The 20,996-nt window shown below is 35.1% G+C and overlaps 1 protein-coding gene across 9 annotated transcripts in view; it reads left to right on the top strand.

Moving 5' to 3' along the window:
• Nucleotides 1–20,996, top strand: part of AGFG1 (ArfGAP with FG repeats 1) — a 40,326-nt gene that overhangs the window by 2,370 nt on the left and 16,960 nt on the right. For 6 of the 9 annotated variants that reach the window (XM_088132454.1, XM_088132453.1, XM_088132451.1 and 3 more), the window contains exons 2-7: nucleotides 968–1,061; nucleotides 9,486–9,601; nucleotides 12,179–12,341; nucleotides 13,108–13,261; nucleotides 19,107–19,226; nucleotides 19,765–19,839. In XM_088132454.1, coding sequence (XP_087988580.1) covers nucleotides 1,008–1,061; nucleotides 9,486–9,601; nucleotides 12,179–12,341; nucleotides 13,108–13,261; nucleotides 19,107–19,226; nucleotides 19,765–19,839 — 682 coding nt within the window. In that variant the 5' untranslated portion in view covers nucleotides 968–1,007. The remainder of the gene's footprint in view (nucleotides 1–967; nucleotides 1,062–9,485; nucleotides 9,602–12,178; nucleotides 12,342–13,107; nucleotides 13,262–19,106; nucleotides 19,227–19,764; nucleotides 19,840–20,996) is intronic. The other 3 variants (XM_025165383.2, XM_007420444.4, XM_025165395.2) reach the window with 1 other exon arrangement.

Here is a 20,996-nt window from a genome sequence, read left to right as displayed (position 1 = left end):
CTGAATACTTCTTAATTGTTGTCTGTGTGCTGTATGTACCCAGATCGCTTTCAAACACAAATTCATAGTGTCTTAGTGAAAGTTATGTCATTCACAATCAAATGCAGCACAGTTCTCTTCACCAATATTCATGTAAGACAACCATTTAGTAATGAGAGAAAATGAAAGGATTAAGTCTGTTGTCCCTTTTGAACTGTCATAACTTTTCGTTTCATAGAACTCAGTAAAATGGCTTGCTGTAAAGATATTTGATTATAATAACCAATATCTTTATAGAATTAAAAGAAAAAAATATTTTGGGAAACATTCAGCCCTAATAAGGCTAAAAATACAACTACTAGATTAGTGGGGAAATGAAATAAATTTATTAGTTTTTTTTTTTTACATTTCTGGAATTTGTAATAGATAAATATAATTGCAAGATAATAAGATCCATAGTACTTCCAGCAAAATTTAACTTTCAAGTTCTCCATTATCAAAATAATAAATTGAATTTTGAGTTCTCTAGCACTTTTATGTTTCTGATCCCATACCATTAGTCAAAATGTAAACAGATGAAGACTTTCTAGAGGAAAAGCTTCAGAGAAAAGCTTTTTTAGAAAGCAGACTAAAAGATATGCATCCATAATAATTCTAAAAGCTATATAGTACTTATATTTTTTAAAAAGCAAATGTCTTAAAAGAGATAACTATTGTTTATGAACTAATATTTTAAATTGATAGTTATAGCCAAGCCCTGAGAGCTGTAAAGTTATTTACAGATACATTATTAGGCCCAATTTTTCAATAATTCTTGAATCAAAACTTATTTTAAAATTAAGGAATTTACATGTTTGCCTACCTCTTATGATTTCTTAAAAATAGTACTATTTTATCAATAGTAACTTTACAGATTAAACTGTAGTTAAAAGGTCTCTTACCTTGAAAGATTTCTACAATCACTTTTTTTTAAAAAAATGTTTTATAGGAGAGGTTTAAATCCACCTCACAGAGTGAAGTCCATTTCAATGACCACATTCACGCAGCAAGAAATAGAATTTCTTCAGAAGCATGGGAATGAAGTAAGTATTTATTATAGAATGCATAACTAAATTGATTGTTGGAGAATAAAATTTTAATGAATGTATTATTAGTCAATAAGATAAAAACAAGTTCTGAAAATACGAATATAGAATTTTCTTGGTTTGTATATATTAGGGCAATAAGTACAGTGGTATTTGTGAGTTGAAACTGAACCATAATTTGACCCATGTACTTAAGTTATCTAAGTTTTATTGATCTATTTATTTCAGCTTTCCCTCTGCCCCTTTATTATTCAACATGCTGCTACAGCTTTCAGCATGGGTGGAACTTCCTAGAAATATGGGTGGTATTTCCTCAAATGCTTATTCCTGTTAATATTTCATCACAGTAGTGCTGCTGAAGCATGTTGTGGCTATGTTTTATGGGATATAGAAGACAAGAAATTGCTGAGTGTTCTTAAAATTATCAGAATGTATAAGACTATATGACATGAGTTTAAAGCCTCTTTTTAGACATTAGCAAGCTATTTCAAGTGCATGAATTCCATAAGGCTTAATCACAACACATATCTTAAGTTACAGATTTATATTAGTTAAAAGAATGGTAAGAAATGACTAATAAATCTGGAACTTTAAATCAACCAGATATTTTATTTGATCAGAGTTATTTGTTAGGGAATGGGATTCTTCATATTTGCTCCCAACTCCTGAAAGAGGACATTTTACTGCTCCCAGATTAATTACAAATAAGTTTTTGTAGACTGTTTTTTTTCTTAGTAAAAGAAAATTCTAATTATGTAGTGGATGCAAAGGAATTATCTGAATAACTGTAGAAAGAAGTATTTCACTGCTACTCAATGCACAAGAAGAATGTTGTTTTATTTGATTTTTAAAAATATAACTTTCCACAATTAGCTGAAACACTGAAAACAATATAACTGATGTGCAGGAAATGCAGATGGATAGTGAAAAAATCCACCAGCTGGAGTCTGGTGCACAAAATATACATTTAGAATTAAAGGTTTTTTTACCCTGGAATTTGAATGCCAACACAGACTAGAACTCAAGAGTCCTTGTATAGAAAATTCACTCTAGCCTACCCATAATGTTCTTTTTTTGAGAGAGATAATTTAGCAGGTCAGAAGGAACTGTTACTACTGTTGTTAAACAAGAATCAGAAGTCTTTGTTAATCCTTGGCAAATCATAAGAGATCCTCCAGTGAATGCAGATCTACTTCTGCTCATTTTGTATATCCTGCGTTACTCTGTGCAAATGGGGAAGCAGATTATAGTATATTTCCTAACATTTAAGTATACAATATGTCACTCCTTTATACCATTTTCAAGGGGAATGTACAGCCACTCCTCGTTTAGTAGTTACTTTGTTTAGCGACCATTCACAAATACAACAGTAATAATACATTTTTAAAAATAATTTTCCGACCAATGCTTGCACTTACGACCAAATTTCTACACCTGACAACAATGCAGCTGGAGTGAGATTAATGCTGGCATTGCTTCACAAGAGAATTTTATCTAAATGAGATTGCAGCAACTGGTGATGTTTGCAGTCTCTCTCTCTCTCTCTCTCTCTCTCTCTCTCTCTCTCTCTCCCCCCCTCTCCCTCCCTCCCTCCCTCCCTCTCTCTCTCTCTCTCTCTCTCTCTCTCTCTCTCGGCTTCACTTAGCGACCATTTCACTTCCAATTTAGGGGATGAGTTGCAGTCGCTAAATGATGAGAAGATGTATTGTAAGGAATTACTTTTGAAAGCTAGAGACATTGATAGTCTCCCAAGAAATAGTCTTAAAGAGCCAGTGTATACAGCAGAAGAATTTGGAGTGACTGCTATTTAATATACTTTATTGTGTGATATGCAGAAGTTATTCCTATTACAATGCTTATAAAGGAATAAATAGTTGCAGATAGTGATACAACATCATAACAAATTCCTGTGTTTTCAAAACAGGAAGCATTTTCCATAAAAATAGAATAGAATGTAATAATATCAAACATGCCCAGCAAAAGGATAGAGTGAGTATTTTCTGTATTTCTTTAAACTTTGCTTACTGCTTTCCTCTGTTGTTCAGTCATACTGTTAACAATCATTAGTATTTTAATATAATTGTTACATATCTTTTTATATGATCTGGATGTAGAGTATGAAATATAGTAGAGATTAATCATTGTTTAAACAGGCTATGGTAAAGTGCTTGTTAGCACACTTTAGCCTAAATATGAAATTCTGAAGGAATGAAATGTGACTCACATTCTGATTAAGAAACAGATGTTTGTAGTCTATTGATTGAACTACCTATATGTTGGGAAACACTAGCATTTGCAATTTTGCAGAATTGTTCAATACGTGCATCTTATTTTTCTTTGTTATGCTTTTTAAATGAAACTTCAAACCAATGTTCTGATCATCATTTATATTCAAAAAACACACAGGAGAAATTGTCCTTTATTATTATGAAATATTATTCTCTGCCTTTACACCAAATGTAATAAATTGTATTTAAATTTCTGTACTACTTTGAAGCTCTTTGGATAATTAAGCTCTTTCTGAGAACTTCATACAAAGAGATGTAATCATCTTCTGAGTAAAAACTGTCTAAAACCTTTTCTGGTCTTATTGTCATATACTTTATGATACAGTAGCATCTAGATTCCTTAGTCAACCTATATTGAAAACTGGAAACTTTCCTTTAGAAAATACATTATGTTCTATGTGATGTATTAATACTTTATTCCAATATGTCACATGATATAAAAGGTTAAAAAAAAAACCTATCCAAATAATTCTTGCCATTTTAATAGAATTTTATACCATACAACTGTGTACAATCTCTTGTCATACAAAATTATAATTTACATAAATTTCTTGAAATTTATGTGCTGAAAAATAATATCTGTAAAATAATAATTTATTAAATTATGCATCCTGTTAAACCTGGGTAACCTGTGAGAGTGCAAAGTACTCACCAGATTAGAAATACTCATACAAATACCTGCTTGAGTTTCAGCTTTTGAAATAAAATATTAAAGTTTTGTTATTTGTTTTAGTAACTTTAAACTGCTGATCAAAATTATGTGCTGTCAAAGGAACAATTTATCAAAGGAATTAAGAGCAACAACTGTACATTCTCAGAGTGCATGTTTATCTTTTTAATTTATTTGGTTGTATTTTTAATTGGTTTTTATCTATTTGGATTCTTATATTGTGTATGCCTCCCAGAGTCACTACGTGAGATGGGCAGCTTTATAACTCTGATAAATAAAATGTTTATAAATCAGTATAGTAAAGCCTTGAACTTAATAGACAAATTGTAGGAAGGGGTAGCTGTTATTCATGAGGCATGTCATTCATAAATATGAAAGTACTTCACTGTGGCAGTCTTTACCATATAATTATACAAAACACTACATTCCAGCTACTATCAAGCAGTTTGTGGTCAAACCCTTAAGCAAACTTTCTTATAGAATGGTATTAGTGCTAGAAAATAAGACATCTTTACTGAGATTACTCAGTGTTAGGTTTTTGAGGAAAGTCTTCCAAGCGGCAAGTTGTGTACCAAATGTAGCACTTGGCTTAGAGGTAGCCTTGTCAAAGTTTGTAAATAGGGCTTGGCTGATGATATATAATTTTTGGTTAAAATTTCCTCCCATATGGCTTGGTCCTGCTGAGTTTAATGGACCATTTTTGTGCTATGTGGAAACACAAGATAGAGCAGAAACTCTTGTACTGTGGAGTTTCTCCCTGGATGCTTGTGAGGCTAGAACATGCTGAGACAGATCTACAGACATGAGTACAGGCATACCTCGTTTTATTGCGCTTCACTTTATTGCGCTTTGCGGATATCACATTTATCAAACAGCATTGCATGCTACAGAGAAATCTTTCATGAAAGGAAGAGTCAATCAATACGGCAAACTTCATTGTCTTATTTTAAGAATTTTTTAAATTAAGGTATGTACATTTTTTTAGACATGCTACTGCATAATTAATAGACTACAGTATAGTGTAAATGTGACTTTTATAAGCACTGGGAAACCAAAAAAATTGTGTGACTCACTTTATTGTGGTGGTCTTGAACCAAACCTGCAATATCTCTAAGGTATGTCTATACTCAGGAAATAAGGATACATTCTCTGGATATATGGTAGCTAGAATCTGTTATTTAAATATCTGTTACAAGCAGCCTATGGCATAGGGCCTGGATATCTGAAGGACCACTTGTCTCCAATAGTTTTTGCCCATCTGGTATGTTCCAGCAGAGTGGGTGCAATCCAGGTCCCCTCTATTAAAGGTTGTCATCTTATGAGATTGAGGAAGCATGCCTTCTCTGTTGCGACCCCCAGCCTCTGGAACAGCATCCCCCAGAAATGAGGACTATGCCCTCTCTCCTAGGGTTCCAGAAAATTCTGAAAACCTGGCTTTGATCCTAGTCCTGGTGTTGATGTATTATTGTTTATCTAGCCCCTTCCCTTTTTTTAAAATTAGTGTTGGTTGTAAGATTGTTTTAGTCTGGGCTGTTCATTTGGTTTGATGTTTTGTCTGTTTTTATGGATTTTCCAGTTTTGTATGCCACCCAGAGTCCATTCGAGTTGGGTGGCTAATAAATTCAAATAAATAAAAATAAACTGCCTTAAATACTCTTCCAGAGTACTTAGAGTATTCACCTTAGCAATTCTAGAGGGAGGTGTAAGAATGGTTGATGTAATGAACGATCTATCCATGTGGAAAGGATATGTTAGAAACACTGGCCCATGTTCTTCTGTACTGTCTCCTGCATAAGGATATTTGTAGAACTCTGATAGCTTCTCTGATATAAAAAATGCCAATAGTTCTGGATGATGCTTGCAGAACATAACATCTTGTGACAAACAAAAAAATTTCCTAGCAATATGCTGAATATGGCATTGTTATAAGGAAGAACCCAAAATTTATGAGACAAGGATTATTAGATGTAGTATATTGATTCCATGGAATTTAAGTATTGGTACCGACTTGTAATTCTAATGAAGTGGTTATTCAAATAATTAGTACAGTCCCATTTTAAGTAATATTTTAATACCTTATCAGATTAGGAATTTAGTGAAAGGCAGATTATAAATCTAATTATATTTTAGTGCTTTGTGTTAAATAGTACTTTATCCAGTTAGTAGCTTAATTACAAAGTAGTTGTATAATCTTAATGATACCAATATTATCATAGTTTTATACTTTGCATTAGTAAGTTAGATCTTAGTCATTTCTCACAGTATGTAGGCTAGACTACTATAATAATGGATGGCTGTAGTTTTGACTGATGATGTGAGATCAAGTTGGTATCAACTCTTAGCAACCACATAGTTAGATTTTCTCCAGGATGATCTGTCCCCAACCTGGTCCTTTAGGTCTTCCAACAATGCACCCATTGTCACTGTAATTGGGCCTATCAGTTTCGCCGCTGGTACTCCTTTTTTCTTCCACTTTTCCCAGCATTACAGTCTTCTCAAGACAGCTAGGTCTTTGTATAATGTGTCCAAAATACAATAATTTGAGCCTGGTAATTTGTGCCTTGTGTGAGAACTCTGGATTTGTTCTGTGATCATTTGTTTTCTTGGCTATCTATGGAATTCTCAGGAATTTTCCCAAACACAAGAGTTCAAATATGTCTATACTCTTTCTGACCTAATTCTTCAGAGTCCAACTTTCACTTCCATAGAGTTTCACAGGAAAAAACATTGAATTTTCGTTACTAGAGCTTGCAGACCATTTACATTTTCAGCTATCAGTTGTGTCATTATCATAGTACATATTATTGATGTTTCTTCCTCCAATTTTAAAACCACACACATCCTTCTTCCAATCCAGCTTCCCTCAAAATATATTCAGCATATAGGTTGAATAAATCTGGAGCCAGTATCTGTTTTGCCATGTTATGTCCATACTGTGGCTTCCTGATTTGTATATAGGTTTCTCATGAGGACAGTGAGATGTTCTGGGATTCCCTTTCTCTAATCATTTTTTATAACAATTTTATTAGAGATTACAATTATACAGATAAACAACTAATACAAACTACCAAAAATTTAAAAAAAATAGTGGAGAAAAACAATACAGAAAAAAAAATTAAAAGAAAAGAAAAAAAGTATAGCAAAGAAAATTTTTAAAAAGAAGCAACTTCCCCCCTTGTCATAACAAGTATAAACAATTTTGACAACGCATTGCCTTCTCTTAAAAACAGCAAACAGTCTCTTCATCCCATATCTCATCTCATTATTTATAAACAAATCTTAAAACCTCGTCATTCAGTCCTGGTCAACAAAAGTCCATTAAGGATTATCAAAGATAACATTTGTTTTAACCTTGATCAAATAAACCAACTTTATATTCCTTCCCCTTACTCCAAACATTCTTGGTCTTTAATCCCTTCCAATAATGTCCTAGAACTTGATTTCTTTTCATTTTTTCTTTGCCTCTTGTCACAGAATCCCTCAAAACTTTAACAGATCTCTTTTATACATCCAATAGAGGAAAATTATCTGTGTCACTCTTCTGGTATGTCCCTTTTAATTATTAAAACCTCAACCAGTTCTATTTGTATATCCAGTATTTCGTCTTTTTCCATATCATCCTTGCAGCCTGTCATTTTTATATCCACATTTAAATCAACTTCAGTCTTATCCAGTAGAGCTTGTTCCTCTTCCATAACATCATTTACAGACGATCTATAATGACAGATATTTTTAAAATTGACTTATGAGTCCATTGTTTACAAATATCCTTCAATACATCTGATGTTAAGGTTTTTGTTCCATTCTGTATGAGCAAGTCAAATTTAGGTGTTCTTCTCCTTTAATTGTAATTTTTAGTTCCTTCTGGTTCCCTCTAGTGTCCAAATTCCCATCCTATCATGTTTCTATATTTAGAATTCAAAACATCAGTTTCCCATGGGAAGAATTCATATAATTAATTTTAAAATCTTATTTCAAGTCCACCTGGACCCATAGTCCATTACATCACCCTTTCACTGTTTAATCCAAAAATAAATTTTTGTAAGTCCTTAAATTCATACTTAAGGAAACTCACCCAGTGAATGCCATAAAACTTGCTGTTCTGAAGGTTCTCAATATTTAAAATACAGTAAAAAAAATAATTCCAAAAGTGATTTAAGAAATGAGGCTCAGCTGAACTTTTTGTCCATATAGGCTACATTACAACTATGAGCTTAGTTGGAATCCCTCAACTCCCAGCCGCTCAACTTACAAGTGACCACAAAAACCTCAGTTCCTGCTGTCTGCTCATGAGTAGCAGCTGTCTGGAGTACATCTGGGCGATCTCATGGTCTCTTTCCAGAGAGATTTAGCTGGCCACGATTCAGCATGTGGCCACCGATCTCTGCCATAAACGCCATCCCCACTCTTTCATGGATGTCTAGCTCACCATGTCCTCGCCAGAAGTCTCTCCCTTTTCTCTAATCAAGAAACAGATTTTGAATTCTCTTTAGTATTTGGCTTTCTCAGACTTCTGGGTGAAGAGTCCTGAGCTAAGAAATCTCCAAAGGAGCAGAGATCATCACCGCAGCTAAGACCAAAGGACTGGCGAGTAGACTGGTCCCACAGAACCTCTCCAGCCAAGGAGAGGATGGGAGTTGCCCATCTGTGCTCCAGAGAGCTGTTTCCTGTGAGGAGACCACAGGACAACAGTTTCCTGTGGGATTGAATACCTGGAGATGAAGGGAACTGTCATGCTCTCAACCGTGGCGGAGCGTTTTAAAGGACACTGAGTTCACTAACTCACTTTCTAATCACTTTTGGAAATTACCTGTTTAACTACCTGAAGAACGTTAGAGATCTTCAAAATGAAGAGTGGTTTATTGAGTTTAACGGTTGCTGAACAAGTGGTTGGTAAGCGAGGACTACCTGTATACTCTTAGTGTGCACTCTTGGCATTCTTCACTCATCCCTCCGAGGAACATTTTTCCACCCTTCCCTCCCCTCCAAGTCAGCATGGCAGGACTTGCGAAGCATGCATGGGTGTAATTTTATCATTGAATATTACTTCATGCTAGTTGATGATCAGAATAAAGATACTGTTACTAAAAGTAGTTGCATAATTCAGTGATTTAGTTGTATTTAAAATTTTAGTATTCTATTATTTCTATTTATTGTATGTTTTAGTTTGCGCTATTTTATTTTTATCAATTTATCTAAAAAGCTTTACAAAACTTATAAAAAACGTATCTTCACCTGAGGTATGTAATTCTGCTCCCAAACTGTATATTATACTGAACATTAACCATAGTAAAGATTTTAGATTTCTCAAAGTTTTACTGTATTCATGTAGAGAAAGTGAATGGGCTTGAACATGTACACAACAGTATTTGATGATGTCTCAATCTCTTTAATATAGTATTTCATTTCATTAATTGATCAGACTGAAGTGCATTTAATTTAATATTGCTTCTCTTTGAAAAGGTATGCAAACAGATTTGGCTAGGATTATTTGATGATAGATCATCAGCAATTCCAGACTTCAGGGATCCTCAAAAGGTCAAAGAATTTCTACAAGAAAAATATGAAAAGAAAAGATGGTTAGTACACATTTCAGTAAAATTATATTATAAATTTTTTTTATAATAAAAAGAATTTGTATTACGAGGGGGGACCCAAAAAACCCGGAACTATCTTCTGGAGGGTGGGCCCCTTGTAATACAGGCTTCACCCTTTAGGTGAGTGTTCTAGGAACCCATCTGCATCAGTGCACCAGCTGGGTTGTTGTGAGAAGCTGTGTTCAGCTTCAGTGAGTTTTTTTTTTTTAGAGACACTTTCAACGCGTTTGCCTATTTTGTGATGGCTGATTTACACAAACAACGTGTGGCAGTGAAATTTTGTTTCCTGTTGGAAAAAAATGTGGCGGAAACGATTGTTATGCTACAGGCAGCTTACAAAGAAGCTGCTCTGAGTAAAACATAAGTTTATGAATGGTTTTCCCGTTTTAAACAAGGCGAAATGTCGATCGACAATCAACCTCGTTCTGGGCGTCCTTCGACCAGCCGAACTGAAGGAAATGTAGTAAGAATTTGTCAAGCCATCTTGGTCGACTGCTGTCGGACCATTGATGAACTTGTTGAGTTGACTGGGGTGTCGTGGAATTCCTGTCAGCGAATTTTATCAGAAGATTTGGGCATGAAACGAGTTGCAGAAAAATTCATGCCTTCCTTGCTCATGCCTGAACAAAGGGACAATTGCTTGACTGCATGCTGTGCTTTGAAGGAGCAGTTGGAGGCTGACCCTGATTTTTTTTCGAAAGTCATAACCGGAGATGAATCTTGGTGCTACGCCTATGACCCCGAAATGAAACAACAATCCAGCCAATGGAAAACTGCCACATCCCCACGACTCAAAAAAGCACAACAAGTGAAGTTGAATGAAAACAATGACCACCTGTTTCTTTGATGTGAGAGGATTGTGCACTCAGAATTTGTTCCTCCAGGTCAAATGGTCAACCAAAGTTTTTATCTGGAAGTTTTGAGAAGGTTGTGTCACAATTTGCAGAAAAAACGTCCTGAGTTGTGGCAAATAGGTGACTGGTTCTTCCACCATGACAACGCACCTGCACACACGGCACTGAGTGTTCAGTTTTTAACCAAAAACGGCATGACTCTTGTGCTCCACCCTCCCTATTCACCCGATCTCGGCCCTTGCAACTTTTTCTTGTTTCCCCAGATGAAACAAGTCCTCAAAGGGAAATGTTTTGCCGATGTGGAGGAGGTGAAACAAAAAATGGCAGAAGCACTAAAAGACATCAAAATCGACAAGTTCAAAACCTGTTTTGAGCAGTCAAAAAAATGTCTTGATAAGTATATTGCATCAGACGGAGAGTACTTTGAAAGTGACTGAAGTTTGAACATGTAAAAATAAATACACGATTTTTTATAAATAAATTCCGGGTTCTCTTGGCCCCCCCCCTCGTATAATATATAGAACATTCCCTGTTCTGTTTGACAGTGGAATGCCTAAACATATACTTGTTTTTATTTGTATCAATATTTACCTTGTGAAAGTATTACAGGAAAATGACTTACCAAATTCAAAATTTCTGAATCCCCATTTTTGTGCACATTACAGTATCCCTACTGACCCTATGCTTCTCTGTTTTTATGTTGTTATTACTGCTGTAACTACTACTATTATTACTTTCTACTGGTAGTCATGAATCTCTGTCATTTTCTTTTCCCTAGGACTCAAAGGCATTCTGAGCAAAAGCACTAAATATTATATCTAATTGACCCAATCCAAACTGACTTTTACTCAGTTTCTTGAGCAAATTATTTGTCCATTGTCCAGATCCTGACAGTGTGCAATTTAATGAATTTTCTGGTGCTGTTTTCTGGAATATCTCTTAAACACCCCCCCCCCAATTATGATGCTGGAGTTTCCTTGGGCTTGGACCAGAAAGAGGTTTATTTTCTTTTCATAATCTACCCCCCCAATCATTTCTTATTTAAATGCTTCTTTTTTAGGGAGACTAACAAAATAAAAGTTTTTACCTAACATTTAACAGGTGTATGTGCTTGTATGTATTATGAACATTTACAGTGTACCTCTGGTTTTCTCTTAAACTGTTATTGGTATGCTAAAACTCTTGGCTGAAGCAGTTCTTAGGGGTATTTTTAACAGACTGGAATAATTCTTTTCCAGTTTTAATTAAATGTATTTCTTAAGCCGATACCTGTTGCTAATATCTTTTTTTTTTCAACTGTGTACAGTGATGTATTTTGCTCAGCTCGTAATAGTATATCTTATTAGGTACTATGCATAAGCACACAGGGTTGCAGTTGTAGAAGTTGTACTTAAATCAGTTAAATTATGGTACCTCTATTTATATTCACTATTTACCTTGTACATTTGTTATATGTTTTGGACTAGTTAAATCTTAATAATTATTCAGTACATTTCAATTATATTCTAGTTAATCTTTTAATTTTTGTTCTTGCTTTTTTTTTTAATGTTATGGCTATTATATCAAAGCTGGTTTATAATTGCTTAAGTCATATTGTTAATTCTAGCTCTCTGAAGCTTAGAATAGGATTGTTGCATCATCCTTTATTAATGATGGATAGGGAGATGTTATAGTAAATACGTAATATATTAATTTGGCATCTTAGGTATGTTCCTCCAGAACAAGCAAAAGTTGTGGCTTCTGTCCATGCATCTATATCTGGATCTTCTGCTAGTAGTACAAGCAGTACTCCAGAAGTGAAACCACTTAAATCTCTCCTGGGAGAGTCTGCACCAGCACTGCACTTAAATAAGGACACACCTACCCAAGTAAGTAATGTATTTTTTAAAAACTCAATGGTGTGAATTTAACATGCATTCTATAAAATTGGTTACTCGACACCTCGTTCAGTAGTATTAATTGGTTGTTTTTTTAAAATCTTTCTTCAGACCCATGCTGTTTCCATATTTTCAACTTATACTGTGTAGCTGTTCTGTATCACTTAATTTTGCCCCGATGGCTTTCAGGCAGTCTCTCTACCTATTCAACAATTCTATCCAGTTCTTTCTGTTAACAATGTATGTTCTCTGCTATTCCATGGTTTTTCCATAGTGACAATTAATATCACTCATATTTCCCCTAGTACTCCATTTTTCAATAATCTGTTCCTTCAAGATTTTTTTCGTTGTCTACCTATATTTTGTTGAGTTTTTATTTTACAGGGCACTCCCTGTTCTTTTAGGAGAGCTACCTTGCATTCTCCCAATATCTTAGCTTCTGTAGTACTGGCATATTTTCTCAGCTTCCTAATCTTCAGTCTCTTTAATTTTCTCATACACTTCTGTTTCCTCAACTAAATTCAGTAGAGCGCGCGAATGAATTATGTTGTCTCTCCCACAAAACATGCTTGAATGTATCACACAATTTTGCATTAGCTCTATTGATGAGTGCCACATTACAGTGTAGAATTAAATAGCTTAATCTGGTAAAAAGTGAGTTCACTTATAATAGTGGTGTTTTTTCCTACATTAAGAATAGTACTCTGGTTTACTCTGGTTACTCATGCTTGTTTAACCAACTGCAACTTGTTTACAGTCTCCTGTTATAATTCGGTCTCAAGGGCAGTCACAAGAAAAGAAACAGTTTGATCTTCTCAGTGATCTTGGTTCAGACATATTTGCTGCTCCTGCTCCACAGTCCACAGCTACTGCAAATTTTGCTAATTTTGCACATTTCAACAGTCACACAGGTAATCCTATTTACTGCCTTGGGTTTGACAGTGGTAAATACTAAGATTGAGTTCTCACATTTCAACTAGTATATTTCTGTATTTTAACTAGTATATTTCTGTGTTTTAAAACAAAATAAAAATTAACTTGCATGGCCATTGGTATAATAGTTAAATTATAACAAAACTTGTGTGTAGTCATTGAAGGGAGTACTAGCAATGTGAGTTCACAAAACCTAAAACTAAAACAGGAAATAAACTATGAAAAGCAAACTTGTTGGATTGTGTAATATTGGCATGGATTTGAGAAAGAAGAAAAAAGGAGGTAGTCAAATCTATTTTATTTCAGTCCAAGACCAAATAAAATAACATTTAAAATTATGGGATTATGGAATCTTCCCAAATATAGCAATCTATGTATACAAATTTTGAGCAAAATAGCTGCAAGGTTAAATGTATAGTGCATATTATCATAGGTCTAAAATCTACAAAGTGCAACTAATTTATGATTAAATGATTACTAAAACTATATATGGTAATGTATTACAATTAATATATAAGAAAATAGTTATATGCTATTATGAAAGTAATAAAATGTGATAAAATATTCAGTGCTGTCTACAAAAAGATAAACATGAAAATACTGAAGTATTCTATGGTAATAGGTTAAAAATTAAGACTGTTAAAGTGATTAGAAGATTAAACTTAATAGCCTGAAATACAGTCATGTAATTTTATAAGGAAGCAGTTTGTTAGACCTACTTAACTCTTACTAGTAATCAATTCCCTGCCAATTTTATAAGCAACATTTTATGTTGAGCAGGATTACAATCAGAAATAATTACAAAGACAGAATTAATATGGCCAAGCAGCTTTGTAAATATTGGGGAGATAAGAAATCTTCAGTCTCTATAAAATGAGCAATACAGAAGGACTTGTTTGATAGTCTTAAGAGTGCCCAAACTCAGAGGGTCATATGTGTTCCAGGAAATGAGTTCTCCTGAACCTTTTATCTATTTCAGTGCCATTGGTAAAGGCCTTTGTGTCTTTGAGAACTTCCAGGTGTCCAAGTCAAATCCCAAGCGCTATTTTGTACCTTTGACTATTGGTGAAAGGAAGATTGGGAGTCCTGCTTAAATCAGTTTGGTGATCTGTGTCGTTTATTGTTTAGAAGTGATCTAAACTACTCATAATCAAGGGAAAGCGGGTGGGAAGAATAGAACCCTAGTAATGGTAGTAGTAGTCGTCACACATTTAATACACTTTTGAGGGTATCAGCAATATTGACCAAGAATGCAATGGAAAAAAAGCAACAAACAATAATGGGAGAATTCTCATGATTTGTACTCTATTGCTTTACATGACACACATACAGGTGTATATTTCTTTAAAATGACTGATCAAGAACAAAAATCTTCATGTTTTGTAAAAGATCTGATGTCAGAGTTTTGAAAGAATCTGACATTCAGCATGTCAGAAGCTTTTTTTTCTCCCTTTGAATCTCACCAAAATTATTTGAACCAGCTGTAAGACTGGTGTAAAATCTTCCCTATGTGTTGTGTTGGTGAGAGGTGGGAGGACTGGAGAAATACACTTTTTTAAAAGCCTTTTCAGCACAGTTCTGGTGTCTGAATCTCAGAAGTGCTTGAATGGTGGGAGGAGGGATTTTAGATTTTTTTTCTTTTTTTTAACTTGGAGCTATTCAGCTGTGGAGACAGAATTTTTTTTAAAAAAAATAATGTGGTCTCTGAAGCACCCCCCTATTCTTTCCTTAAAAGACTTCAGTGTATGAATTAACCTTGAAGATACAGATTATATCATGTTGGTGGTGTCTAGACTCTAGTGACTCCTCCCTTTCATGCCCCTATTCATAGGGACATCTGTTACCTGACTACATAATGACTTGTAGAGGTGCTGCTACACCTTTAAAAGGAAAATAGAAGATGACTCCCATAGGTCATTATCCATAGTTTGCAAACTGATCTAAGTCATTTTTGTTGAAGTCAATAGTTAACTAAATTAACAAACAAATAAATACTCTTTGCATGCTATTTACTAGTTTCATTTTGCTTAGACATTTAACTCTTCTGATCTATTATATAGAACAGTTTTCCCAAACCTGTTGCTGGCTGGAAATTCTGGTAAATGTGAAGGTCAGCAAATTGGAAAAGGGTGTCATAGGATCTTAAGTTTTCATTAGTATCTTCTACATAGAATCATAAATCAGGAAGTTACTGTAGTAGACATTTTTAATTGATTTGAAATGTTTTATATATATTATCTTTGGTGTAGTGATTAAGGTGCTGACCTAGAAACCAGGAAACTGAGTTCTAGGCTTCCTTTAGGCATGAAACTGGGTAGGTGAGGCTGGGTGACTTTGGGCCAGTCATTCTCTCTCAACCCAAATCACTCACAGGGTTGTTGTGGGGAAGATAGGAGGTAGGAGTATTAGGTATGTTTATGGTCTTGAGGTATATATTAAAAAAGGATAAAAATATAATAATCATAACATTCATTACTGTTACAACAGTCCCGGAAAGCAGGTCTTTACCCTGCTGATGAGGAGTTAAGAGTACAGGTAGTTCTTGTTCAGCAACCATAATTGGGACTAGCAACTTGGTTGTTAAATGAAGTGGTTGCTAAATGAAACTCTGATTGTGCTTATGATCTTACTTCAGCTTTCCTTTGCTTTACAGACCTGCGAAAGTTGTAAATGCAAGGATTGATTGTAAAGTTACATTTTCATCACCATTGTAACTGCAAATGGTCAGTAAATGAGGTAGTTGCTAAATGAGGACTACCTGTATGGTTGATTGAGTGGGATAAGATAAATCTGTAACTATAGTAGTCACATATTGCAGTTCATATAGCTGCTGTATCGGATAATTTCTCCACTTTTTTTTTCTCTTTAATACTTGGAGTAGAGAATGCCCTTATTTTTTTAGGGAAGGGCATTAATGTTGGTGTTGGTGACATTAACAAGATGTTACATAGAATCCTAGCAATTGGTTGGGTGATGAATCAATTGCAGTCCAGTTTCTGTGTGCAAAGATATATCAGATTAAAATGTTTGGTGAGGGCACATTAAATACAAAGAAAAAGTGGGGAGGGGGGTATTTCAAGGTAGAAATAGAAGTAGATTACTTCCCAGAGCTCTCCACTTTCTCCTTTTAGCTATGTTACTTGAATGAAAAATCCTCAAAATAATAATATTGGAAATTTATCATTTTGCTGCAGAATTTTAGTGGTGCAGTCTCAGGATACTAGGGGCCAAAATAGGACGTAGGATTTCATGCAGCCCACAGACTGACTACCTCTGAACTGTGCTGCACCTTCTGTAGCTATTCTCCCATATCACTGTCTACAGTTTAAGATTTTTGAAATACGGGTAGTCCTCACTTACCAACCACTCATTCAGCAACCGTTCGAAGTTACAACAGTGCTGAAAAAATAACTTTATGACCTTTGCAGGGCCCCTCATTCGCATGATCGCCATTAGAGTCAGTATGCGTTACCCTGTGCCTGACCTGTGTTCCCCCCCACTTGCAGAGCAGAGAGATTGGAGAGAAAGGGATTGCAAGAGAGTAAGCTGTTTGCTCTTCTACACATTGAAAGCAATGCGATTGCGTTAGCAATCTGGGGCTGGGAGCTACAGGTGTGCTAAGCAAACAGCTTACACTACTTTCATGAAATCCCTTCCTCTCCAATCTCTGCTCCACAAGGGGCGGGGGGAGAGAAAAAGCAAGCGATTTCTGTAGGCAATCTCTCCTTTGCCTGACCCCTCCCCCCCACAGAGCTGAGAGATTGGAGAGGAAGGGACTGCAAGAGAGTATTGTAAGCTGTTTGCTGTTCTGCATATCAAAAGCAATGCAATTGGGCTGGCTTCAAGAAATGGCCAGGCAAAGGAGAGATTGCCAATGCGAACACATTGCTTTTGATGTAAATAAGCAGGCATGCAAGCATTCCAAAGGGCAGGGGAATCATGAGGAAGCAAAAAAGTCAGAAAGTGTAAACTGACTAGTCTTGTCTCTTTCCAGCTGGAAAGCACAGTCATGATTATGTGATTTCCCATTTAGCAATCGTTTCACTTAGTGGTGGAGTCGCTGGTCCCAATTAGGGTTGTTAAGCGAGGACTACCTAATCTCTACTCTGATACCCCGTAACTATCAAAAGTAGTTTGGAAATGTAAGGAAGACTTTTCAGGGGCTGCTCCTAGACTTTGAAAGCCCCTGCAAAGAGTTCTAAAACTTGGTTCTCTCTCACTAATCTTTCCATTGGCAGCTGTTTTTGTTCAGATATGTGTTTGATAGATTAAGATGGTGGTTTGTTGACACTGGCTTTGAGTGGTGGATATTATTTATTAATGTGTTTTCTAATGATTTAATAAAGTTCATTAATGTGTTTATATTTTAAATGTTTTATTATGTTTAATAATAATGTTCCATTTTTGACAAATTAAAGCAATATTATGTTAAACATAATACACTGTATTAAATACTATATACTCTTAAATACTATATAATAATCAACTGACAGTCACTATTGTAATCACCTGACAGTAATATGAGAGGCTGTATTTCATCTTAGACTGAACAATCTAGTAAACTCTCAAGCTTATAGGAATATTTACTTAATGTATCTTTATTAGGAAAGCAATTTGGATTTCAGTTTATTTCATTGTGTGATATATTAAAGGTAAACTCATCGCAGCCATACATAATTTTTTATATGTGTAGTGTTCTCAAATTTCAAAATCATTTAAAGTCTTAAAAATAATACTTTCTTTGTGCAGTAATATACTGTACATGGTTTGCTTTTTTGTCATATGCCTTTAATGTCTTATGTTAGTTATTAATGCAATAACTTCTCAGAACCCAAAATCAGTAGTTACCTTTGGTGAGCTGAAGAACGTGTGAATACCAGTGGTTTAACAGTTTTATTCATGCATCTTGGAGAAGGATTATGAAATTTCTCACTTTTAAAAGCTATTAGACATGTGGCATGGGGAATTGTTTCAGAAACACATTAAAATGTTACAGTAAACAAAACTTGCACACTGCTTTGGATTTTGCCAAAATGTTTTGAAATTATAAAATTACTTTTTAGAGAGAATCTGAAACAAAAGTCGTAAAAACAAAAGAGCTAACTCTGCATTACCTTACTGACAGTGATAAGACAAAATATAGGTTATGAGGAGAACCTTGACCTCTTTTGCTGGGCTACAACTCATAAGAGTGCAAGCCAGCATGACCAGCAGTAAGCAATTCTAGAAGTGGCAGCAACCATATCTGAAAAACCACTAGTTCTCACATCTCTGCCGTAGGAGTTTGCTTCAAATTGAATTGCCTGAGCTGAAATATGCCATGTGGCCTTGTTCTTATGCATAATCGTGAACCGTAATAAATGTTATTTTATTTTGGATTAGAACAATATGTGAATTTATCTGAAATAATAGAATTATGGTTTACAAACCACAACGAAAGGTTCTGTATATCCATCCTGGAAGCCAAAAAATAACAACCCTATTATGGCTTACTATTATGTATCATTTTTTTTCCTTAAAATTAGTTTGTGGGATTTCAGAAAGAAAATGAGCAATAACCAAGGTGTTTTGTGATACTTTGATCACAAAATGGTATTTTCATTTCCATTGACAAAATGTAATGTATTTTATAGATAAATAGAATTGAAAGAACTGCCATTTCCATGTAGGATAGTTAGGTTTGCAAAATATATGTAAGAAAATGTTTGTCCCATACATTGTACTTTCATAAGTAGTATAGCTATCCTAAAGTCTGCTCTGTTTAGTTTATTATATCTTTTGTTTTCATATCATTAACATATTTTGTTCATTTGCACTTTACAGCGCAGAACTCTGCAAACGCAGGTTTTGCAAACTTTGATGCATTTGGACAGTCTAGTGCTTCGAGTAATTTTGGTGGTTTCCCCACAGCAAGTCAGTCTACTTTTCAGCACCAAAATACAGGTAGAAATGCTCTGATGTTGTTAGTTCTCTTAATATAAACTAATCTGGACACTATAGTTGGAATATCTCTTTAGATCTCCTTTCATCTACTTGTCTTAACACATATAATCTGAAGCTCTGGGGAAACCTGAAAAATGAATGTTTCTTTTTGTTTGCTATACTTGGTGTGGGTTGTGTTCATGCATGAAGTGTTTGTATTATAGCTGCTGAATTATCCCTACACATGAAGTAAATACTATTTATTGGAAAAATATTGGATCATAACTAAGTTAAAGAGTCTATTTTTCTCTTCCAAGATACATTAAATGCAGTGTAAGTTCAGCTAAAAATACCTCATGTGTAAGGACTATTGCTTTCTTCCTAATTTTTGTTTATGCTGTAATAATTTTTCCTGGAATGTTAACTCATGTGTCTTGATCTATGGTTGACCTCTTTTCTGTTTCATTTTCCTTGTTTAAAAATGCTTAAGATTTCCTTTAAATTTTTTGTTCTTCCTTTCTGTTAACTTTAACCCCTCACACAATTTCTGGCTGTCCAGCGTTCAGAACGCTTTCATCTAGCTGCAGTTTTGGTGACTTTACTACTTCTGCTTTCCCAGGCCAGGCTATGCACAGTAAGTTCCACTGAGGTGGGAAACTCAGCTCATTTAATTTACAATACCATTTTTTTCCTCATTTCCACTGTCATCGTGTTCAGGTTTTCTTACTAGTTCGTCTTTAAAAGATGCTAGCTAATAGTACATGCTTGCTAATAGTATGTTGGCTTACTTGCACTTGAGAATGAGTCCCACCATATATAAAGAGTAAAAGTCATAGTTACAATGGTTTTCTTTCTGCAAATAAATGGAAAATGTAATACAATTTTTAGCATTCATGAAAATCTCATATATTTCAGGTTACTATTTAACATAGTCCAATTCTTTGTGTAACATTAATTCCACATTCTAGCCTCCTGTGCTGATTCCAGTGCCTGGTCTTTGAACCTTCAGTGGCCCAGGCTTTTGGCAACTGCTACCAAATGCCAGGTTGGCCTTTAAAAATGCCAGGTCTCTTTCATCCATAACCTGATAATGGATGAGAGGATCAACCTAGTATGTATCACTGAAACCTTCTTCGGCACTGTGGTAGGTGTTGGTCTCTTAGAAATGTGCCCACCTGGGTTTTGAGTGTGTCACAAGCTGTGACCCAGGGCAGGGGCAGTGGAGTGGCCATAGTCATCCAAGAGACCCTGGTGGCTTTTAGAGACACTGCTCTGCAGATAACAGGGCACAAAACCCTGTTGATAAGGTTGGGCTCTAGGGATCAAATGTGACTGCTGCATAGTCCAAGCTCCCTGCCTGAGCTGTTTGATGTTATGGCCAAGTTGGTACAGGTAGTCCTTGCTTAATGACCACAATAAGGACTGGAAAATTAGTCATTAAGTGGGGCAGTTGTTAAGCGAGTCACCACATGACCAGATCTGATTTTACAACCATTTTTACAGCGGTCATTAAGCAAATCACATCACGTTTTTTGCCGGAATTTGCTTAACAACCATGTGATTCGCTTAATGACCATTGTAAAAAAGGTCACAAATCATGATCACATGACTTTGGGGGTTGCTGCAATGGTTTGCAATGGTCATAAGTGCGAGTACAGGTCATAAAGCACTTTTCCGAGGCCACCATAACTTCAAACTGTCATTAAGCAAGGACTGCCTGTAGTGGAATTCGTAAGACCTAGTACTGGGGGCCTTTAATTTGCCTTCCCTGAGTACAGAGTGATATTGGCT

This window comes from Python bivittatus, unplaced genomic scaffold (genome assembly GCF_059951505.1).
Source record: "Python bivittatus isolate LINGU-HERP-01145 unplaced genomic scaffold, Pbiv_v1 ctg000980_np1212, whole genome shotgun sequence".
Lineage (NCBI taxonomy): Eukaryota > Metazoa > Chordata > Lepidosauria > Squamata > Pythonidae > Python > Python bivittatus.
Note: the sequence above shows the minus strand (reverse complement) of the source record. Positions and strands in the feature narration are given on the sequence as shown.